Below are 25,260 nucleotides of genomic sequence, written 5' to 3'. Positions count from 1 at the left end.
ATCTTGTGTCTGACTGAAATTATTGAAGTGAGTGAGCTTTGTTTCTCACAAACATACATTGGACATATGGTCAATACTGATACTTCCTTGAAAGGAATGGGGGGAATAACATTTATCATAGCAGTGTTCAAAGGCAATTTTTGTTAAAATGAGATGTTCTACTCATTCTTGAGTTAAACAAGATCATACTTTATTAAGCATCCAGTGCATTCAAAAGTAATATACAGACAACTGACAAATGGTACTTACAAATTCATCAAGGCACAGACAAATTAAACATATGACAGTTCAGTCTAAAGGTTTTTGAACATATAATCTCTGTAAAAAAATCTCAGTTTTATTTATTTCTCTAAAAATGACAATGCATCATACACCTTTCCATAAAAGTTAAAGCACAATTTCATATAAAGATTATTGTACCTCATTACCAATAGAGATCACTCAGACAGGTCAGTCAGTTAATGCAATAATTCATTATTCTGGCTACAACTGAAAGAACTTTAACTACTAACACAAATCAAGCAATCTAAAGCAAGGACTCAAAACATAGCTGAGGTATGACCCGCAAATGGTGAACCTGACCAAAGTTCGACAAAAGGTCTCTAATCACCAGGTCTTGGACACTAGGGCTGGTCACTTCTGTGATGGTTGTTCTCCAGAGTTGTCACACCATCTGTGCTTGTCTCCTTCTTGATAGGGTTACTCTTGGCTTCTTTTCCTTTAAATACTCTGTAAACCTTGAAGTCTTGCTATTTTATCTCTACCCTTGATACCTTCACTGCTGACTGACCATGTGAGCTGTCACCAATTACACCACTTTGAAAAGGCTACGTATCACCTAAGTTGTGTATCATTTGTATCCATGCATCCTTGTCAGTTGCTGCAGTCAGCAGACTTGGAGACTCCTGCTGTCAGGTTTGATGTGGTCTGTCAGAACCCTGGGTCTACAAGGCATTGTAACTGAATTATCGCTTATCACTACAACTAATTAATGTACCACTTTCCTAATGTCAATGCAAAAACACATTCGATTCTGGAAATCTGAACTAAAAACTATGAATAGACACGACCACTTAGACCTAAAACATTAATTGTATTTATCTCTCATTGAAACTGCTTGATCAGCATTTTCTATTTTTATTTGGTTTCTTTTCTCAACTATCTCGTTTTCCCGATCAGACTCATGAGGTCAGCATAACTCGCTTTGTTTACTCATCAATAGTTTTGCTTTTGTGATAATAACAGTTAGCCCACCAGTAAAACATGTAACAGTTTGCCCTAGATTCTGTATCATTTGGTAACAGTATCCTGATTTTACAGAAACTCCAAATATAAAAGGTGTTTATCAAACTATTTTTCTTGTGCAAGACTGTTTCCTCTCACCCATGAGGGATAGCTGCCTGAAATGTAGAAGCCAAAGTTTAACTTGTATAAGGCTTCTTCAAACATGTTAGGCAAGAAATGATCTCATGCAGGAAGTGACGATCACTGTGGAGGAGATTTCAGGTCAAAGCTTTGGTAACGTCTATATTGTAAATGAATCATGCTTCCCAGTTTTTCAAGCATAGATGGCAGGCTAATGTTATGAGTCAGAATATCATTTGACAATTTCTGAACTGCCTGGTTGACGGGTTCACCAAAATATAACAGACTTAAAAAAAAATTATCAACTGGGGATCAAAACATTGTTGCTAGGCCTTTATTCTCCACTGGATCTTTTCCATCAATTTTGACATTGTTAGAAATTACAGCAATCTGACGACCATGCTAAATTCTGAAGGAGTGAAAAATAAACTACAAAGTGTTCCCTGTTTGAATGAGCTAATCCCAAGGAATGCCTGTTTTAGGCATTTATGATTTTACCAAGAAATCTACTCAGAAGTTAACTAATCTTAATATAATTCATTCATAGCTTGTAACTCACTCCATTTCTCTTTAAACTAAAAATACTAATACAGGATATCTTTCACAAATACATACTGATTATTTTTTGTTACAACAACACAAAAGTAGAGAAAAATCTCAGACCACATTTTGTAAAAGTACTACACATATGCTTGACATCTCCCCAGGAGATTATACAAGGTCAGTAAAAACGTGTTTGTAAAAAATATGCAAGTTACAGGATTCCGAGGCACATTATGCTGATTGGGATCTTCTAGATTGGTGAAGGTAGGTTTCAGGATGGGATGTAGGAAAATTGGGAAAAATTGCAATCGGGCCATTAATCTGATCTGTTCCCACCTCCTTTGGTGTTTCCCATGGCAATGTTGTGGAGAAATCAGATAAAGTGCTGACATTTGAAATAAAAATATGAAATCTAAAATAAAAGTGCTGAGGGCAGGCAGACTGTCAGCTGTGATGAAAAACAGCAAAAGCAAATCTCAATCTGTCTTTTCTCCTTTAAATGCTAATTAATCTGTTATACATGCTTTGGAGATTTTACACTTGTAACACAGAGGGATGTAATGAACAACAGTCAAATACCACAACGGATTCTGTATATCCTGGTCTCTTACCAGTGCTAATACCAATTTTGTGGAAACATCCGTTTTTTTCCTCACATTATCCATCATACAAATAGAGTCATAGAGATGCACAGCACGGAAACAGACCCTTCGGTCCATGCTGACCAGATATCCCAACCCAATCTAATCCCACCTGCCAGCACCCGGCCCATTTCCCTCCAATTCCTATTCATATATCCATCCAAATGCCTTTTAAATCTTGGCACTTGAAAGAAAGATTTTTTTTGGGTTGGGATATTGCTATTCATCCCTAATTACCCTTGAAATAAATGACTTGCTAGGCCATATCAGGGGGCAAGTTAAGAGTTATAAACATCGCCGTGGGTCTGGGATTACATATTTAGCCAGATTTTGTCCCCGAAGGACATGAGTGAACTGGATGGGATTTTATGACAATTAATAGCTTCATAGTTTTCAATTCTGAAGTTAACTTTGATTCCAAGTTTAAGCATTTAATTTCTAACTCATCAGCTGCACTGTGGGCAGCAGAGAGGAAGTTGAGCTCCTGTTCATTAGAACCTATGGATTACTAGTCCAATGACATGATCACTACACCACTTTCTTCCTAAATTATACAGAACAATCTCAAAAGGTCACAAAGCATTTCACAAAGAAATAAATACATTCTGAAGTGCGGTCACTGTGTAATGAAAAGCAACAGTCAAACTGTGCACAGCAAGATCCCATAAACAGCAATTTCTTAATGACGAGGTACAGTCATCTGTTTTATAATAATTCAATGTTGCTTGAAAGATAAATATTTGATCGGTCGCTAGGAATCGTTCCTGTTCTTCAAAACAGTTCCACTGGATCCGAAGTGACTACCAAGGGTTGAGCTATAATATCTCCCGTGGAAGTTGACACATCTGACTATGCTGCATTCCCTCCTTGCAATACAGGCGTATTCAGTTTTAATTTTTGGCTTCACGTCTTTGGAGTGGATCTGGAACAGCGAGAGCACAAGCTCCTGAGCCACTGTGCTCCTTTAGTTCCTGAACAGTCACAACATCTTACCCTGACTTTGGTCAGAGTGCAAGTGTGGCTGATCACATGGCCGGGAGCAAATTAGACCTACAACTGACTTTCTGCTTTTAGTGACTCCAGCATAAGATTAAAAGAAGTAGGAACAGGAGTAGGTAATTTAGCTCCTTCAGCCTGTTCCGTCACATAATACTATCATGGATAATCTCATCTTGGCCTCAACTCCATCTCATCTTCCATCAACTTAAGGCCATTAATTCTGAAGTAGGGTCACTTGACCCAAACTACTTTCTCTCCACAGAGTCTGCCAGGCCTGTTGAGTTTCTTTTTTTTCAGCAGTTTCTGATTTTGTTTCATCAATTTAAGAGATCAGCTTGTGCTGGGGCTTCCATGCCCAAATGTTTATATAGGCCCAAAATAGGTTTAATTTAGAAAAACCTGATCACGCTGGATGGACCAGTGTGAACCACTAATAACTGTGGGCACAAAGCTAGGACTGAAGTCTGGGCCACTGACTCTATGAATACTAAATTGTGTAGCACTGGTATCTTAGCTTTTTTTTCTGGGGAATCTGATAGCCCCTCTCTGGATGTTGCTTAAATCAATACATTCCTCTGGCGCCCAGAGGGGGAGTTAAATACAGGCTCCATGGGAACTGAATCTATTTGGAAAATTGTCTCCCGAAGGTTACAGTTAATCTGATAATATACAACACAACATATATTTAAATTCTAGATGAAAAGGTATGCATCTTGTAGACATTGTAACAAGGTTGATGCTCAAAGTTATATATTGAGTATATCAATGTTAATTTGTGTTCTCTATGTCGTATGCTATTGGTCCATCCATGGAGAACCCCAAATAAAATGATACTTTTTCAATGCTTTGGCCACTTCTCAGTTTGCCCAGGTATACAGGACGCACAGGAATTTTGATTTTCTCAGTGCTGCCAAACTCAACGTACACTTTGTTATCTTCCCCTGTTCTACCATTCAAACGAAGAAGCAGCTTTTTGACTTGGTCTGTTTTCCAGATTTCTCCAGATTGCCATAAAGTATTCAGTTGTGGCACCTTACTGAAGAACTGATCGATTTTTGCTTTGTGAACAAATCTGTTCAAACCCTCTTTCTTGCCAAGATAGAAATGTGCAACAGGGTGTTTGGAACGACTCATTCGTCCGTAACGCCCTCTAAATGATTGTTTGATTGCATTATCATACTTAAGAAGGAACCTGGAATCTTCACTAATTTCATTATAATTCGTTGGCCAAAATAGTAAGGAAACCAAGAAATATGGGTCAACGTGTCCATAATCGAACCCGACATCTTGCAGAACCTGTTTCAGAAGTTCTCTAAGTTTATTATAAGTTTCCAGTTTTTTGGACTTTGGTTTAACACAGTTAAGTACAATGGTAGCCAATATAAAGTTTTGTTTGTATCTTGTTAACGGAGGTGCTGATTTCTGAAGGAGAAATTCATATTTGCTGACAATTTCTTCCACTCTTGAACCAATTTCATGATTGTTTGTAAGGAACTCAAGCAGACCAGCGAAACGGTCCGCTTTTTGGGACTCCAAAAACTTCTTGCATTCTTCCAACTCAAGTGGCAGGCTGAGCTTCGGCCTGTTTTTCCTTGCATCCCTCATTTCAATGTATGATGAACAGAATATTTTTGTGTATTTTGAAAAACAATCTGAAACTTTTCTGCGAATTTTAAATTCTGCTATTTCTCTCTCAATATTTTTTGTTTTGAAATGGACAAAATAGTCTTCAAAAAAGTCAAAAGCTGTTTTCATAGTGATCTGAATATTAATCACGTATCGGTTGTATTCTCCAACCACTGAACATAACTCCTCATCTTTCTCGTTTGTCTTTTCAATGTGCTCAAGATTCAAGTTACCTGAAAGTAAATCCCTTAATTTCATTTCACCAATGTCATCATTTCCACTGAAGAATGGTATCATCCTCAGGATATCCATAACACACAAAGCAACTTCAATCTCTCCTAAATAACCAGAAGTGTTGTACACATCATACTTCCGTTTAGAACTTGGTGTTACCCATTCAAGACTGCTCTCTCCTTTTTTTCCTGTCAGTTGCTGAGATTCTCTGAAAGCATTTGAAGCAGATTGTGCAAGATCCAGAAACTCCCTCAACTGTTGAGGAGTCACCTCAGTTTGTTTAGCAATCTCAACACACTCCATTCTGTATTTTAACTTGCTTTTGAATACTTGGCCTAATGTATCAGCAACGTAAGAATTATCTCTTGCCCGCTCCTTAGCTTTAGTCGCCCAGTGAAGTGCTGAATCATAGTCCTTTGCTATCAGATAGAAGTGCCTGGCCAGAACCTGGGAAATGAAGGGATTCTGGTCAAACCTGCTCGATGCTTCTGTCAAAACATTCACAACCTGATTATTTCCTTCCTCACTCTGTAATGCTTCAATTAAAGGGGAGAACAAAGTATCAGCTTCATCACCATGCTCTTTCCGTTGTCTGGTAATCAACAAGCTCCAAGTGTCTTGTAGCAGTTTTTCTTTTCCAATGCTACGTCGAAGAAATATGTCTTGGCTGAGCAGTTTCAAAGCAATCTCACTCTTGGAAAGCTTGTAAGATTGCTTCAATTCATCCAAGCAACGGTGTGCAATCAAGGGGTGGATGATTCGAATTCCCTCATATCTTCCATACTCTTCCACTTCTATGCGAATTAGAAGGTTGCAGTAAGTGCCCATTGCATCCTCAAACTTTTCTGGTCCCCAGAAAGATGTTTTGACCTGTCCTAATCCCAGAAATTCTTCACATTTTGAAACTGACATTGAAGAATCTTTCACGTACCAATTCAGCAAGGCCAAGATTGAAATCAGCTGTCCTTGCTTGCTCTGAGTATTCAAGTCCTTCAAACTGTTGTGTACCACATTTTCGATGTACTTTTTGTCAAAGTTACTCTTCATAATCATGAAGGAGTAGAAGTTTTCAGGTTTTGAGTGTTGTTCCTCAATTTCCTCAAGCTTTAGTTTAAACAATCGTTGCTCTTTAAAGGACAGCTCATGTTTGAGAGCAACACTATCCAAAACACTCTTTTTTGAACTTCTGACTGGATCCTGGGATCTCATACAGTTTAGAATGATGACCAGAGGCCACTCAAACCGTAGGCCTTTCTCTGCAACTATAGCCTGAATTGAATTCTGTAACACATGCACATTTTCTAATTCTTCAAAGTCATCCACCAGCAGTAATACTGGTAAGTATTCTGAGTTAGCTGCTACTTGATAAGTGACTAGATGAATGACTTGCTTCCCAATTTCCTCAAAGTCTTCTTTACTGTTTTTCAACACGGCACACCTGAACTTCTTCCTCGATTCCCATAAAAAATGCATGGCTAAAGTTGTCCCACCACAGCCTGGATGGTGAAATAAATTGATAATCTTCACGCACATGGCAGAAGGTGATTTTGCATTAATCAATTCTTCGAGGTTAGCATAACTGTCTCGTTTGATAAAAGGAACTTTTGTGTCAAAGTAGAAGTTCCACCAGGATGCTTTGCCACCCCGGTAAAACTGCTCCTCTTTGGATTTTTGAAATGCCTTAAACCGATTTTGATCATTTTCTATTTCAGTGCCCTCACATTCATTTTCACACAAGATTTCGAGTGCAGTCAAGAGCTCCTCCTCTTTTTTCTGGAGGATAACAGAGGCTGAAGTTGCAGAGGGTAAGAATCGTTTTGTAGACCGCGTAACGGATTTCAATTTTAAAACAGTAGCATTGACTTCATCAAGGCTTAAGGCAGAAACACATCTCTCTGTAAGTTCGTACGATTCACACGTGCACAGCATGAGGTCCTTCCATCGCAAGAACGTTTGGTCACTTTCACAGATACACAATAGGTCTTCTGTCCCTTTCAGTTCCTGAAAAAATGAACAGAAGGTTTCAAGAAATGGATCTTTTGGATCGTCTACTTTAGACAGGATCAAAAAAACTACCAGAAACTTCCCTTTTGGCATGATGTCTGCTCGGCACAGAAATGAAACCAATTTCCTGACATCTGCAGCTCGTTCTTTATACCACATTTTGGGGATTAATGGCTTATAGTTCTGATCATCAAGGTCTGACCTTCCATTACAAAATATCCAGCTTGTTTGCTTGTACAGGTTCAGTTGTTCAATCTTTTCAGTAACTGCTGTATCAATATCTTGGAAGTGACTAGGGAAATGGAGATTTGCAGCTCTATCTTCACGATATGACTTACACACCCCACTGGCGAGAGACTCAGGATCAAATTCAAGTACACAAAACAAATTCATTTCCTTCAGAAACTCGAAATTGTATGTTTGAGTTTGCTGGGATTTGTTTGTCACTAATATGTACCACTGGTAATAGGATGTGTCCATCATTTCTGAGCCACCCGTGATCATCCTGATCAGCTTGTATCCCTCCTGTTTCTTCGTCTGCCTTTGTGGTTTTCCTTCAGCACTTTTCCTTTTATCGTCTAAGGTTTTTAACGTCTGCGTGTGGAATTGTCTGTATTCTGCTTCCCTTTCTGTGAGATTCTTATTTCTCAGAATATCCCTGGAGCTGCCTCCATCACGTATGAAGAGATGTTTTTCTTTACTTTTCACCCATTTCCCATTGACGTTATTCATCATGTAAATATGATACAGTATGGACTCACAAATCCTCAAGCTTGGTACAACATCGACTTCAATTACAAATTTTTCTGACAATGTTTGATTTGAGTTCAACACCTCCACAAATCGAGGTGGCCTAATGCATAACTTTGCATGTTCAATCTTTTCCTTCTCAAAATACTGAGCAAAACTGTTCGAAATATGGTCGATATATTTAGCTGGATTGTCCACAGACACACCTATAATCTCACCATGTTCATATCCAGAACCTGTATCTCCTACCCCAAAGTGGATAGTCCCATTGGTTCTGCTATTCATGCATGCAGCTGAGAATCTAAAAACTTCATTGCTAAATTTCTTCTTCATATCATCCTCTGTCACATCTCCTGTCAAATTAAATAGCTTAAACTCATGTACTGGGTCAATTAGATTGGAGGGTCCAGTTTCAGGAGACAGAGTCGAATTTTCTATGTATCGTGTGCCTGCATGACGTTCATCGAATGGATATGGTTCACATCTTAGTTTTGACTTTGTAACAGGTTGTATTTTTGCAGACGGCTGCTGTGTACACTCCTGCCTTTTTATCTCATCTTCCTCGGGTTTTGTCGAAGTGGCCAAGTTAACTTGCATTTCTGTGTCTGCTTGACAATTAATGGCACAGTGATCGGGTTCAGTTTTGTCTTGTCTCTTCTTAATGTTGTGTTTTTCTTGTGAAAAATTCTTTGCGAGTTCAGTAGAATCTGTCTTAGTGCTCTGAGATTCTGATTCATTATTGGTAACTGCCTTACAACCTGAACTATTTGCTCCTGAAGGTGAAGGTCGTTCTGAACAGATTTGTTTATCATTAGTGCAAGCTGCAAGCTTTGCTTCCGACTTTGAGCCTTTGATGAATTCATCCCGCTTCCGTATTATCAATGTCGCTGGTCCACCCTTTATGCCCAAATCACGTATGTCTTCTTTAGTAAGTTCTTTCAACACCACTCCATTGACATCTTCATTGTATAGTATGTCAGCATATTCCTGATCAAGGTTCAGACCAATCACCCAGTCTTTCACATGCTTTTTTGTCCATTTTGTTAAGGTGTCTGGTAAATCACAGAGTCCACTCATGTTCCGATCTTCACCTTTAATAGAAATAAAAATTGTTGGATTATTTATTGCACCAAAGGCTGTGTCTTATTTTATCATGTTGTTATTTAGCTGTCACACTAATATTGCGAGGTCAGGACAAAATCTAAGTTGAAAAGAGGAGCATAGTGAGACATGCAGGTCAAACCTGTAAGAACCTTCTCTTTTGGCAAACAAGACATTTCTAATCGGTTCTTTTATGTTTTTCCTTGATTTCTACCTTTTTTTTGTGGAAGTTGCAGCAGAAGATGTGGAGAAAACACAGGAAAACTATTGCCAAGGCATTCCTAGTTAGACAATGCAAAGTATGGATTGGAGAAGGAAAGGTGTTCAGAGGAGGTCAATGCTTTTAGCTTCAGGTCAGATGGACAAGAGGTGGTGCACTGAATTTTAATTTCAATGTCATGGGAATGACAGAAAAGAATGTAGGATGTCATTTGGAAGTAAATATAAGAAATGAAGAGAACAATGATTGTAATGCTGTCATTAAAATAAGAACCAATACAGCCATATGATGCTTTGGAGTGGCACAACTGGAATTGGACCATTATGACTGATTTGCAACTGGGATCAATCACAACTCACATGATAGGACAGGCTTTTAGTCGAAGTGGAGTTATCTTCTGACTCGATGGTAATGCTCCAACTAAACCATATCTGCCTGTGGCTGAAGTTACAGGAAGGATTCCATTACATGAAAAGTTTATTGACTCTCTCTCCCATTAGAAGTACAGCAACTCCCTGATTAATTGCATTTCAGAGAAATATATCTTTAAATGAAACAATGTCAAAGGAATCAGATTGTCCCAAAATATTCAAGGTTATGTTAGGTTATGTGGGAATGAATTTGTCAAAATATATTTAATATTTTACCCTGCAACCTGTAATCCTGAATATTATTGCATTCCTATTTATAAATGAAACAGCTTTTAGAATATATTTATAAATATAAAAGAAATAAGCTCTAACTACATACTTCTCACTCGTCCTCTCTCCCACACACTCCTACACTCATTTGATTCATATAAAGTCAGAAGTCACATGACACGAGATTATAGTCCAACAAGTTTATTTGAAATCACAAGCTTTCAGAGCACTCTCCTTTGTTAGATGAAGTCACTTTAAGTTTACACCAATCCTCCTAAGAGCATCCCACACAGAACTATCCCTACCCCGTAACCCTGCGTTCCCCATGGCTAATCCATCTAACATGCACATCCCTGGACACTATGGGCAATTTAGCATAGCCAATCCATCTAACCTGCACGTCTTTGGACTGTAGGAGGAAACCCATGCAAATAAAAGAGAACTTGCAAATTCCACACAATTGCCCGAGGCTGGAATCGAGCCTGGGTCCCTAGCACTGTGAGGCATCAGTGCTAACCACTGAGCCACTGTGCCACCCTTACAGTTTTCACAATAAAGAATATAAACAACATTCCAGAAACAGCATTAAATCAGAACGTGCAAGGGAGGGAAGAACTCAGGAAAGTCACAGACTACATAATAGTACTGGGTAAATCATTTGAGGTATGGGCTGATCTAGGATTGGGGGTCACTATTTGAAATTCAGAAGTTGCCCATTTGTAACAAAGATCGGCAAATTTCTTTCTCTCTCAGGTGGTCATAGTTCTTTGGAACTCTCTTCCTGAAAAGATGGTGGAAGCAGAATCCATAAGATTTCTAAGAGTATAAATAAATAGTTTTTATTAAGCAAAGGGTTAAAGGTTATCAATGGTAGATAGACAAGTGGATTTGAGGTTACAATATGATCAGCCATTATATTTTTGAATGGCAGAGCAGGATTGAGGGGCTGAATAACCTACCAATAGTTTCTATCCACAGGTATAGTGTTGCAATTTGTAATGTCATAATGCTACAGAGGGGGGGACAGTTAGCTAGTTTGTGATGCAGAGTGATTCCAACAGCATGGGTTCAACTCCCACACCACCTGAGGTTAGTTACCATGAACCTTTCCTGTCAAAAGGTGAAGTCACATGGTATCAGGGGTAAGCTGGCAAGATGGATACAGAACTGGCTTAGTCATGGAAGCCGTGGAAGGATGCTTTCCAGAATGGAGAGCTGTGACTAGTGGTATTCCACAGGGATCAGTGCTGGGACCTCTGCTACATGATCTACATAAATGATTTGAGGAAAATGTAGCTGGGCGAATTTGTAAGTTTGTGGATGATAAAAAGGTTGGTGGAGTTGCGGATAGTGAGGAGGATTGTCAAAGGATACAGCAGGATATAGATCAGTTGGAGACATGGGCAGGAAGATGGCAGATGGAGTTTAATCTGGACAAATGTGAGGTGATGCATTTTCGAAGGTCAGGTACAGGTGGAAAATATACAGTGAATGGCAGAATCTTTAGGAGTATTGGTATATACAGCAATCTGGGTGTGCAGGTCCACAGATCACTGAAGGTGACAGAAACAGGTGGATAAGGTAGTAAAACATGGTGGCACAGGCTTTGAGGGCCAAAGAATCTATTCCTGTGCTGTATTATTGTTGTTCTTTGTCAACTGAGGTGGAGTGGCCATTAAGTTAAAACACCACCAGTCATTGCTCTCTAATGAGAGCTAGCCCAATGGTTAAGTAGGAATATGGCAACTTAACCTCTAATACCACAGTAGTTAATTCAGTCAAACACATTTCTGATTGACATTCCAGCACCTCACTGATGGCCTTGTCTCAATAGCCCTTTCTCAACAGCTCATGAACTACTGATAGTTTTTTTCTTATGAATTCCCCATCATATTTACTATCTCTAGGAATCTTTGTCATACTTAAATTCTTCAATTTCCTTTGTTTTCTGAGGATTAGTCATTAATCCTGTGGTTTGCACTATGGTAACCTCAAGTTTTATCTTTAGATTTACTAATTAACACTCCTCATTTAGTGTTAGGCCTATATTCCGCAATGTTTTCAGAGCCTCCCTAACTCTACAATCATGCTTCTCCTTTGCAAAATCATGCATGAGATTATTATCCATATACTGGATTAGTGGTGCTGGAAGAGCACAGCAGTTCAGGTAGCATCCATATAGTTAGGCGGTGGATTACTTCAGATGCAGGTGCTAGGTCAAAGCGCTGCTCGCTGAAGCAGTAATAATTGAAAATGATTGTTGGCACACTTTGCTTCAGAATGCTTTCTGATTTGGGTCTACAAATTGTCCAGACTAACTTCTTCCATTGTGCCCAGACTTTCTCTGCAAAATTTGACCTGATTCTGATTCTGGATCTTACCCAGCCTCACAAACTGTGCTCCTTTCACAACGAGTAAATCCTTCTTTACTTGTATTAGATATTACTTCATCTACTGCCCCAGCAACCATGTGGTCCCACACTAATTCATCTTCTACATTCCAATTGCACAATTTACTGCTTACTCGTCATGGTAGTTGATAAGGAAATCAGTGGACACCCCCGGTCTCTGCCTCTTTATTAAATTTAGTCCATTCAATGATCAGGTTTCACAGATATTAAATCTTGATAAGGCAGAACTTCCTGTTAAGACAATTAAATTCTCATCCAGCCCTTGACTGGTCAGTATCTGTAATGACTCCAGATACAATGTGTTGACACAATTTATCTGCTCTTTTGTGTCCATTCCTCTTCTAACCTTGTCCCAATCTCACCCCCTCCCCCTCCCCCTCACACCCCTCCCCATCACACTCCTCTTCTAACCTTGTCCCAATCTCACCCCCTCCCCCTCCCCCTCACACCCCTCCCCATCACACTCCCTCCCCCTCACACCCTCCCCTACTTACACCCTCTCCCACTCACACCCTCACCCTCTTCCCTCACACCCTCTCTCCCTTCCGTCACACCATCTTCCCCTCACACCCTCTCCCACTCATACCATCTTCCCCTCACACCCACTCCCTCTGACACCCTGTCCCTCTCCCCCTCACAATCTCACCCACTCACACATTCTTGCCCTCACACCCTCTCCCCTTCCCCTCACACCCTCTCCCACTTCCCTCACACCCCCTCCCCTCACACCCCTCCCTTCACATTCTCCCACTCACACCCTCTTCCCCTCTCACCCGTACCCTCTGACACCTTCTCCCTCTCCCCCTCACACTCTCTCCCACTCACAACCCCTCCCACTCACACGCCTCCCACTATCTCCCCCTCGTACCCTCCACCCTCACAACCCGCCCCCCCCGACAACCTCTCCCTCTCATACCCTCTCCCCCTTACACCCTCTCCCTAAAACTCCCTCTCTCACTCTCACCCCTCCCAGTCTCCCCCTACTTTTTCTCTCTAGCTCACCCTGTCTCTGTCAGCCTGACGCAAGAGATGCCAGGCCAGAAATCCTGATGTTAAGTGTACACACTGGCCCAATTATATCTGTGACATTAAAGTGAAATGTCTTAAAACAGGGCAACTTTATGCAGGGACTTACTGCGTCCACCAGAAGAATGGGAGCTCACTCATGAATCTTGATCTTAGGGTCCTCGCCTCCAATCTTGATGGAAAAATATAAGATAATTATCAATCCACTGATAATGCAGGAAATGCAGCCAAAGCATGGAGTCACAGTCCTTGAAGTAGCCTCTTATAGATACTACAGTACCTGCTGAGTACACCCAGAGTTTTTTTGTTTTATTTCAGATTCCCACCATTCTCCTTTTTGATTAATGCCTATTTCCATAATGGGATAGGAAATACCCACGGAAATATCTCTGGTTCAATTGCCTGCATACCTTGGTACCTTATTACATGATGCTTTACAAACTTACTGACTCTGGTAACTTTTTTGAGGCAAAAAGAACAAATCTACTCATAATGTGACAACACGCTTCCAGAATAACTCTCCAAGTTTTAAGTGAAACATCTGAGATTTATGAGCAACTGGAAAACAAAATCCCAGTTGTGCACAGCTTAATACTTGCTTTCTTATTGGTTCAAAAGCAACATCTACCTTCCACCAGACAGGTTCATAATCAGGTCAGGCAGCATCCGAGGAGCAGGAAAATCAACGTTTCCAACATAAGTCCCTCATCAGGAAGGGCTTCTGCCCAAAACGTCGATTCTCCTGCTCCTCGGATGCTGCCTGACCTGCTTTGCTGTTCCAGCACCACACTCTCGACTCTGATCTCCAGCATCTGCAGTCCTCACTTTCTCCATGTTCACAATCACCCAAACAAAAGATTATATAATTCAGGTGGATTCCATGGTCCTTTGTTGGACTCTTTACTTACCTTTTCACCATCAGCATCTTCTCTACATGTTCAACCTCATTCACTATAATATGATTACGACTTAAAAATATAAAAGTATATTGTGATTTGATTTGATTTGGTGTATTGTTGACACACGTACCAAGATACAGTGAAAAGTATTGTTTTGGGTGCTTTCCAGGCAAACCATACCTAAGGACAGCAGGGTAACAGAATAGAATGCAGAATATAGTGTTACACTACAGAGAAGATGCAGAGAAAGATCAACTCTAAGATATCAGAGATCCATTCATAAGTCTGATAACAGCGGGGAAGAAGCTGTTTCTGAATCTGATCTTATGTGTTTTCGGGCTTTTGTATCTTCTGCTCAATGGAACAGTGTGGAAGACAATATAACCGGGGGCTGCAAGATACTCAGGGATGAGACAGAAATGTTCATTTCTCAGCTCATTTGCATACCTTGTCAGTATTTTTTGTCAACATCTGAATTTCAAAAACTGTTTGAATGAACCATGGTGTAGGCTATAAGCTACAGTATATATTTTCTAAATATGAATAGATAGTAACACAAATGATACGAAAGGTAAACAAATAATTTATAGCAAAACATATAACAGAATGTGCAAGAATAATAAGAAATTAATTCTACTTCCTGGGGGATGGGTAGCCAGTGGGCGCAAGTGTAAGGTAGTTGGCACATAGACTGAAGATGAGGAGAATCGTTTAAAACACATCTTACCCGAAAGGGTGGTGGAAGCAGGTTTAGTTGTAATTTCCAAAAGGGAATTGGATATATACCTGAAGAAGAAATATTGTCCAAGGCTAAATAGAAAGATCAAGAAAGTGGCACCAATATTTTGGATAGGTCAAACAGCTCAGAAAATTGAATGGGTTGTGCAAAAAATAGTCAGGTCCAAATTGCGATGGTCTGAAGGTAGTCTGGAGTCCATGGGGGATAAGTCAATTACATAGGCAGGTGCTGAGGAAGGAGATATGGCTGTAGTAGGACGTGGCTGAAGAGCTTCAGGGCAGAGGAGATGACCTGGGGGAGGGCAGTGGGAGAGAGACTCACTGAGATTCTTGTGGAGGGAGGAGGAGAACTACTTCAAGGTGGGCATCCTTGGAAGAGGCTTCGCAGTACGATTTTCAGCAACTAGGAGAAAGTCAGGAGTAGAGTTGAAAAATGTGGCGCTGGAAAAACACAGCAGGTTAGGCAGCATCCGAAGAGCAGGAGAGTTGACGTTTTGGGCACGTTCATGAAAATGGAAATTGTTTTTATACTGGCTATTTAGAATAACACCCCTGTATGAGATCACATTCATTAGAACAAGAATTCATAAGTCAGGCGTTTTGTAAATCAAGTTCCACCCTGCTGTTAAAAAAGATGCATCTTTGGGAAATGTAAATGGGAAACATAGTTATTACCAAAGTCACCACTGAAGACAGAACCAAAGGAAAACCAGAATGGGGTAAAGCCTATGATCTGAAATCATTACACCAGGGAGTGGAAGGCTTCAGAATGGGGAATGAAAAGCTGTTGTTCCTCAAGCTTACATTGAGCTGCATTAGGGCAGTATAGAAGGCTATGGAGAGACAGGTCAGGGTGGGAAAGGGATGAGGGATTCAATGGGCGTGTGGTCACTCTAGTTGGCTGAATACAGATGCTTCGCAAAGTGACCACACAAACTGCTTTGGTCTCTTCAATATAGAAGCGCCTGCATTTTGAGGAGCAAATACAGAGTCATACACTGAAAGAAATATAAGCTAATCACCAGGAAGTATTTGGGGCCTTGAATGGTGAGGAAAGAGGGATGAAAGGGTGAGTCTTGGAACTCCTGTGCATGCACGGACCTGTGCTGTAGGAATGGGAGGAGTACTGAGCTGGTGGTGAAATGGACTGGACATCTTGGAGGGAACGGCCCCTTCGGGATGCTGACAGGGGATGTCACAGAGTCACAGAGATGTACAGCATAGAAACAGACCGCTCGGTCCAACTCGTCCATGCTGTCCAGATATTCTAACCTAATCTAGTCCCACCTGCTAGCACCCGGCCCATATCCTTCTAACCCTTCCTATTCATATACCCATTCAGATGTCTTTCAAATGCTGTAATTGTACTAGCCTCCACCACTTCCTCTGGCAGCTCATTCTATACATGCACCACCCTCTGCGTAAAAAGGTTTTCCCTTAGGTCTCTTTTATATCTTTCCCCTCTCAACCTAAACCTGTGCCCTCTAGTTCTGCACTCACCCACACCAGGGAAAAGACCCTATCCATGCCCCTCATGATTTTATAAACCTCTATAAGGGCACCCCTCAGCCTTCGACGCTCAGGGAAGACAACCCCAGCATATTCAGCCTCTCCCTATAGCTCAAACCTGGCATCATTCTTGTAAATCCTTTCTGAACCCTTTGAGATTTCACAACATCCTTCTAACAGGAAGGAGACCAGAATTGCATGCAATATTCCAGAAGTGGCCTAACCAATGTCCTGTACAGCTGCATCATGACCTCCCAACTCCTGTACTCAGTGCTCTGACGAATAAAGGAAAACATACCAAACACCTTCCTCACTATCCTATCTACCTGCACTCCACTTTCAAGGAATTATGAACCTGTACTTTTGTTCAGCAACATTCCCCAAGACCTTACCATTAAGTGCATAAGTCCTGTTCTGATTTGCTTTTCCAAAATGCATTTATCTAAATTAAACTCGATCTGCCACTCCTCAGCCCATTGGCCCATCTGATCAAGATCCCATTGTAATATGCGAGAGCCTTCTTTGCCATCCACTACACCTCCAAATTTGGTGTCACCTGCAAACTTACTAACTATACCTCCTATGTTCACATCCAAATCATTTATCTAAATGATGAAAACTGGTGTTGGCATCACACAGGAGGTGGCAGAACTAAGGAAAGATGGTCTGTGGAATGTTGAGACTGGTGAGGTTGAAAGCAACCATATCTCTTGCAGCGTTGATTAGATCAAATCTATTTGTCTCCATTTGTGCCACTCATTTGTCTATCACCTTGGGAACATTTCATGGATTCAGACAATATTCACTTTTAACTTTTTAATTATTTTTTCTTGATTTGTCTTTACTGATGCACTATGACCATTTCTTCTTCCTAACTGCAGTAAAATCCCTGTTATTAGTATCCCAAGTATCCAGAATTCTCATTCAACTGGCATCCAGGATAGGAAAGGAGAATTCCGGATGCTTGGAACCTGATAATGGGGACTCTGCCACCTTTAAAACACATCTTGTGGCAGCAACAAATTGAGTTATACTTGCAGATTCAATTCACCATCAGCCCTCATACCCCACACCAGCCAGGTAGCGGACAGTTTACTGTTCATGTCTTTATCCACGACCTTGACTTTGCTCGTTATATTTTCACAAGTTTGCCTTCATATGAGCCCTCCCAGCATTTTTACTTTCAAGCTCTGAATGCAGTAGCCCATTGGGGTAATTCGCAGTGTTTCTCGTCCAGTTTAAGTGGGGAGGCAGTCAGGAATTTTCTGTTACATGTTCCAGTATCATCCTTTAGTACCTTGCAGAACCTTTCTGACAGACATTTAACTTCTCCTGCCTTCCACCATAGCACAGACCTTCCATTTAATTCTATCCTTCCTTACCCCCTTTCAAAATGTATTCTGGCTTAATCCAGCACCCATAAACCTATCAATAATCTTTGTCACAGCTTTTACTACTTTGTTACTATTGAAGAAAGAAATGTTTCAGGTATAGTTTAGGCACTTTCCTATTAGAGGGAAAGACAGGAAGAACATAGAGTCATAGAGATGTACAGCATGGAAACAGACCCTTCGGTCCAACCTGTCCATGCCGACCAGATATCCCAACCCAATCTAGTCCCACCTGCCAGCACCTGGCCCATATCCCTCCAAACCCTTCCTATTCATATACCCATCCAAATGCCTTTTAAATGTTTTAATCGTACCAGCCTCCACTACTTCCTCTGGCAGCTCATTCCATACACATACCATCCTCTGTGTGAAAAAAGTTGCCCCTCAGGTCTCTTTTATATCTTTCCCCTCTCACCCTAAACCTATGCCGTCTAGTTCTGGACTCCCCCACCCCAGGGAAAAGATTTTGCCTATTTATCTTATCGATGCCCCTCATGATTTTATAAACCTCAATAAGGTCACACCTCAGCCTCCTACGCTCCAGGGAAAACAGCTCCACCCTGTTCACCCTCTCCCTATAGCTCAAACCCTCCAACCTTAGCAACATTCTTATAAATCTTTTGTGAACCATTTCAAGTTACGTATTAGTTGTTTTGTTTTAATGTAAACCTGATTTGATCCCAAAGATAGGTGCAGGTAAGAATAGAACAGAAACAAAATAGCTGGGCGAAAACACTGTACTTGATCCCAGCCTTTGATTCAACAACAGCACTAACCACATGGCAATGTATAGCAGCAACAATATTTTAAATAAAGACAAACAAGTGCAAATGTCAGAAATCTGAAACAAACACAGAGAATGCTGGAGAAACTCAGCAAGTCTGGCAACAGCTGGGGAGTGAGAAAAACACACTTGACATTTGGAGTCTGAGTGTTCTGAGGAACAGTAATACTGGATTTGAAACATTAACTGTTTCTCTCTCCACCAATGCTGCCGAGACCTGCTGAGTTTCTCCAGATATTTCAAAATAAACTTGTACATGATAATCAAATAGTTATAATTCCTCTTGCCACTCAAAAGCACTTTCACGAGAGAGAGAACATTGGTTGTCTGCTTGAGATGGCACCACTCTCTCGAAGCTTGGGGCAAAGTTCCTCCATCAGTTCCACATTTGGTACAGAGACTGAACTGCAACATTGGCCTTGTTATTTTTAAAAAAATATATATTATTCATAAAAGATCTTTGCATATGTACATAGTCACAAATGCAGTTCGATTCTGTACAGTAACATATCAAGGAAAGGAAAAAAAATTGAGTTTGACTCAATCCTAACAAATCAAGGGCATCTCTTACTTGTAGCTGAAAATGTGTTGCTGGAAAAGCGCAGCAGGTCAGGCAGCATCCAAGGAGCAGGAGAATCGACGTTTCGGGCATGAGCCCTTCTTCGGGAATGAGGAATGTGTGTCCAGCAGGCTAAGATAAAAGGTAGGGAGGAAGGACTTGGGGGAGGGGCGTTGGAAATGCGATAGGTGGAAGGAGGTTAAGGTGAGGGTGATAGGCCAGAGTGGGGGTGGGGGCGGAGAGGTCGGGAAGAAGACTGCAGGTTAGGAAGGTGGTGCTGAGTTCGAGGGTTGGGACTGAGACAAGGTGGGGGGAGAGGAAATGAGGAAACTGGAGAAATCTGAGTTCATCCCTTGTGGTTGGAGGGTTCCTAGGCGGAAGATGAGGCGCTCTTCCTCCAGCCGTCATGTTGCTGTGGTCTGGCGATGGAGGAGTCCAAGGACCTGCATGTCCTTGGTGGAGTGGGAGGGGGAGTTGAAGTGTTGAGCCACGGGGTGGTTGGGTTGGTTGGTCCGGGTGTCCCAGAGGTGTTCTCTGAAACGTTCCGCAAGTAGGCCGCCTATCTCCCCAACATAGAGGAGGCCACATCGGGTGCAGCGGATGCAGTAAATGATGTGTGTGGAGGTGCAGGTGAATTTGTGGTGGATATGGAAGTGTCCCTTGGGGCCTTGGAGGGAAGTAAGGGGGGAGGTGTGGGCGCAAGTTTTGTATTTCTTGTGGTTGCAGGGGAAGGTGCCGGGAGTGGAGGTTGGGTTGGTGGGGGGTGTGGACCTGACGAGGGAGTCACGGAGGGAGTGGTCTTTTCGGAACGCTGATAGGGGAGGGGAGGGAAATATATCCCTAGTGGTGGGGTCCGTTTGGAGGTGGTGGAAATGACGATGGATGATACGATGTATCTGGAGGTTGGTGGGGTGGTAGGTGCGGACCAGTGGGGTTCTGTCCTGGTGGCGATCGGAGGGGCGGGGCTCAAGGGCGGAGGAGCAGGAAGTGGAGGAGATGCGGTGGAGAGCATCGTCGATCACGTCTGGGGGAAAATTGCGGTCTTTGAAGAAGGATGCCATCTGGGTTGTGCAGTTTTGGAATTGGTCCTCCTAGAGGCAGATGCGACGGAGACTAAAGAATTGGGAATATGGGATGGCGTTTTTACAGGGGGTAGGGTGGTAGGAGGTGTAGTCTAGGTAGCTGTGGGAGTCGGTCGGTTTATAGTAAATGTCCGTGTTGATTCGGTCGCCCGAGATAGAAATGGAGAGGTCTAGGAAGGGGAGGGAGGGGTCTGAGATGGTCCAGGTGAATTTGAGGTCGGGGTGGAAGGTGTTGGTAAAGTGGATGAACTGTTCAACCTCCTCGTGGGAGCACGACGCAGCACCAATACAGTCATCGATGTAGCGGAGGAAAAGGTGTGGGGTGGTGCCAGTGTAGCTGCGGAAGATGGACTGTTCCACATATCCTACGAAGAGGCAGGCATAGCTGGGGCCCATGCGGGTGCCCATGGCTACTCCTTTGGTTTGGAGGAAGTGGGAGGATTGGAAAGAGAAGTTGTTCAGGGTGAGGACCAGTTCAGTCAGTCGAAGGAGGGTGTCAGTGGAAGGGTACTGGTTGGTACAGCGGGAAAGGAAGAAGCGGAGGGCTTTGAGTCCTTCGTGATGGGGGATGGAGGTGTATAGGGACTGGATGTCCATAGTGAAGATAAGGCGTTGGGGACCGGGGAAGCGAAAATCATGGAGGAGGTGGAGGGTGTGGGTGGTGTCCCAAACGTAGGTGGGGAGTTCTTGGACTAAGGGGGACAGACCGTGTTGAGGTATGCAGAGATGAGTTTGGTGGGTCAGGAGCAGGCTGAGACAATGGGTCGGCCGGGGCAGTCAGGTTTGTGGATTTTGGGCAGGAGGTAGAAACGGGCGGTGCGGGGTTGTGGGACTATGAGGTTGGAGGCGGTGGATGGGAGATCCCCTGAGGTGATGAGGTTATGGATGGTCTGGGAGATGATGGTTTGGTGGTGGGAGGTGGGGTCATGGTCAAGGGGGCAGTAGGAGGAGATGTCCGCGAGCTGGCGTTTAGCCTCAGCGGTGTAAAGGTCGGTGTGCCAAACTACTACCACGCCTCCCTTATCTGCTGGTTTGTAACAGACTACATTTACGTGCATTTGAGGAACCAGGAGGGTCCGATAACTGAACAGACCCCTCCATTTAACTTCAGAAGGAAGACCTCAGCCAGTGGTCTTTCCCCACTGCGCCTTGGTGGCAGCTTCCCTCACAATTTTGCCATGTCCCACTGTCTACCCAATACACACACACACACACAGTCAGCCTTTTCCACATGTCCTCGTCTGCTGTAGGAAGCCACCGCCAGTCAACATTTGAGTGCATTTAACTTGCAGTTACTGGGTTGCCATAGCAATTGAAGACAAACAAATCAGTGGGTTTTCAAAAGAAATGGCATTTGGCGTTTGACGTCGACATTTTAAACAAAGCAGAATTGCTCAGCGCCTGGGTTTTAGTTGAAACGGGGAATGAGTATTTGAGGACTGTGCTTTCCTGTGGATGGCTATTCTTTCAGGAAACTAAATGGAGACCAAAATCGAAACTCAATCTCCGAGCTGACAGATCCTCATGCTATACATTACTCCCTCTGGCCAGCCAAAAAAAAAACAAATCAAGTAAGATAAAATTAAAGCATAAAAGAAATGTATTGTTTGAAACACCAAGCTGACAAGGTGGGTGATGATGATGATGAAGGAGATAAATAAGTGCACACAGTTGCAGATAAGGGTAGTTGCAGTTTCTTGGATTACTTACCAATAGCAGATGTCCCTCCTTGCTGCCAGCTCTCCCTGAAGTTCTCACTGTACCGCTGGATTACCAGCTCACAGCCTCCTCAGTCTCTCCCACCGACTGGTAAAGCCTCGCTTGGAGGTTGGGGTGGGGGAATAAAGACCGGTTTTGTGGCAGTGAAGTGAGACGGTACTGATACTGCGTACTCTCTTGCGGAAGTCCCCGAAACTGAAAGCGGTCAGCAGCTTCCGCAAATCCTCAGCTCACATCGGTTCAATGGAAGATGGTTGCGAGTCTGTAGCTGACGGCGATGCTGCTGGGCAAAACAGGAATCTGCGTGTGTGTGTAGGATGGCGAGAATATAGTCCCTTTGAACTGGCGGTGGATTGGAGTCGGGCTGGATGTGAGCTCTATGCTGCACAGTTGCAGTTACTGAACGTTCCAGCCGTTGCAGGTTCTGAGGCTTCAGACAAACCTCCACCCACTTAGTTATCATTTTATCCATTCCTCTCACATGGACCTGACCTTGCCTTTCAATCTGTTTATGCCAATGACCTCAACCATTCCAATGTGAGGGCCACTTTGGCATTCTCAGACACAAACTTCCTCCTGTGTTCCTTCTTGTATTTATTCGTTTTAAAGAACATATGAAAGAACAGAAACCAAAATGCCCATTCTAAAAGATGAGAGACTTGGGAAACAATCCAGGTATTTTTCAAACACGATTATTTTTTCTTGATAAATCCACATTGACTCTGTCCAATCAGCCAATTATTTTCTAAATATCTATGTAGTCACATCATTTATAATAGATTCTAGTGTTTTTCTTACAGGTTAACAGATCTGTAGTTCCCAATTTTCCCTCTCTTTCTTAAATAATGGAGTTACATTTGCAACCTTTCAATCTCAATGTATCACTGTATAACTAATAGTATGTTGAAAACTGGTCTCTGACACATTCTTTAGCTCTACAGCCATTTATTTCAACATTTTAGGGTGAAAATCTTGGGAATTTGACAATTATCAGTCCCAATCATTTCTTCAATATGATCGTTCTACTCATAATAATTTCTTTCTTTCCCACATTTTCACGAGACCCTTGCCCTTAATTATTTCAGGGCTACCTCTTGTGTATTTCTCTGTCAAAACAGATGTAACGTGCTTATTTAGCACCTTTACTGTTTCAATATTCCTGATCACAAATTCTCCTGTCTATGCATGTAAACAACAAAAAAAACTGTAGATACTGGAATCCAAAGTCGACAGCATCAGGAAGTGCAGAAGTCGACATTTCGGGTGTAACCCTTCTTCAGGATGGAGGGGGGAGGGGGCGGTGGATGAAAGGGAAGCTGCATATAAAGGGGGTGGTGGGGGCAGGGTGGTGAAGTGGGGATGGATGAAGACAGGCAAAGGGTATGATCTAGTTGGCCAATGGGGGGAATGAATCCAGTAGGTGGCTGGGAGCAGTGGGAGGGGGAGTGAATGGGAAGGGAGTCAGAGGATGGGAGGGAGGTTATTTGAAATTGGAGAACTCAATGTTGAGTTCTCCAGGCTGTTGGGTTCCCAGGTGGAAGATAAGGTGTTGTTCCTCCAGTAAGAGCTGTGGTTATTTTGGCAATGGAGGAGGCCAAGGATGATTGTGTCGGAAAGGGAGTAGTTGGGGCAATTGAAATGGGCGGTGACTGGGAGGTCTGGTCGGCCCCTGTGGGCCTGGCTGAGATGTTTGGCGAACCATTCCCTAAGTTTATTTTTGGTCTCTCCGATATAGAGAAGACCACATCGGGAACACCTGATGCTGTAAACTAGGTTGGAGGAGAGGCAGGTGAACCTCTGTCTCACCTGGAAGGACTGTTTGGGGCCCTGGCTGGAGGTGAGTGGGGGCGGTGCATCGGCAGGTTTTGCATCTTTTCTGGTTGCAGGGGAAGGTGTCGCGGGTTCAGTGGTGGGGGTGGCGTGAACCAAGGACTGTCAAGGGTCCTTGTGAAAGGTAGAGTTGGGTAGGGAGGGGAAGGTGTTCTTGGTGGTGGGGGTCTATTTGGAGTTGGCAGAAATGTTTAAGGATGAAGTTTTGGATGTGGAGACTGGTGGGGTGGTGGGTGAGGACAAGGGGGCTCTGTCTTTATTGCATTGGGAAGGGTTTAGAGCGGTGGAAAGGGGACTGGGAGGTGGTGCGGCAGAGGGCTGTCTGAATGACGGAGGGAGGAAAAGCATGTTGTTCAAAACAGGTGGACATCTGGGATACTTGGGAGTGGGATGCCCCCTTGTCCGAGCAGATGGAGCAGAGGTGGAGGAATTGGGCGAAAGGGATGGAGATCTTGCAGGATACTGGGTGGGAGGAGGTGTAGTCCAGGTAGTTATTGGAGTCCGTGAGTTTGTAATAGATGTCCACCTGAAGACTGTCGCCGGAGATGGAGATGGAGAGGTCAAGAAAATGGAGGGCAGTGTCCGAGATGGACCAAGTAAATTTGAGGGAGGGGTGGAAGTTGTGGGTGCAGTCAATGAACTGCTCCAGTTCAGCCTGGGTGAAGGATGCTGCACCGATGCAGTCATCGATGCCTGTAAAAGACTCATTCTTGTCTTTGTGCATCTTTCCCTTCTTACATACTTCAACAAGCTTTTACAATCTTTTTCTATGTTTCTTGCTATTTCACATTTATATTCTATGGTATCATCCTTTATTAATATTTTGGTCCTCCTTTGCTGAATTCTAAAATTCTCCCAGTTTTAAAGCTTGCAACATTGTGTGGACAAATTTAGAAGCTTCACCTTTTGATTGAGAACAATCTTAACCCTCTTTATTCACCATGCCTTTCATGCTTCTCCTGTTGGGTATTTTGCCTTAAATAAATGTGTGAGTTTTGTAAAAATCAAACATTAATTCTTCAAATTCTAGTCATTACCTACCTACCATCAAACTTGTTAATGTATCTTTTCAATCCACCACAGCTAACTTCCTCTTTGTAAATGCATAATCACCCTATTTTTAGATTGAACTGCACCTTTTTCAAGCTTAACCATAGAACCTTAGAACCATACAATCATAGACTCCCT

The 25,260-nt window shown here is 42.6% G+C and overlaps 1 protein-coding gene across 2 annotated transcripts; it reads right to left on the bottom strand.

Moving 5' to 3' along the window:
- Positions 1-207: 207 nt before the first annotated feature.
- On the bottom strand, positions 208-22,540 carry LOC140480422 (sterile alpha motif domain-containing protein 9-like). 2 transcript variants are annotated; one of them, XM_072575259.1, is made up of 3 exons: positions 22,234-22,540; positions 13,671-13,733; positions 208-9,253 (listed from the first exon to the last, which is right to left on the bottom strand). In XM_072575259.1, exon 3 carries the CDS (start codon positions 9,237-9,239, stop codon positions 4,317-4,319), a length of 4,923 nt encoding a protein of 1,640 aa, XP_072431360.1. In that variant the 5' UTR covers positions 9,240-9,253; positions 13,671-13,733; positions 22,234-22,540; the 3' UTR covers positions 208-4,316. The 2 variants fall into 2 exon arrangements, with proteins under 2 accessions (XP_072431360.1, XP_072431361.1); XM_072575260.1 differs by lacking the exon at positions 13,671-13,733.
- Positions 22,541-25,260: the final 2,720 nt, after the last annotated feature.

The sequence above is a fragment of the Chiloscyllium punctatum genome, chromosome 8 (genome assembly GCF_047496795.1).
Source record: "Chiloscyllium punctatum isolate Juve2018m chromosome 8, sChiPun1.3, whole genome shotgun sequence".
NCBI classification, from domain to species: domain Eukaryota; kingdom Metazoa; phylum Chordata; class Chondrichthyes; order Orectolobiformes; family Hemiscylliidae; genus Chiloscyllium; species Chiloscyllium punctatum.
This window is presented reverse-complemented; position numbering and strand designations above follow the sequence as displayed.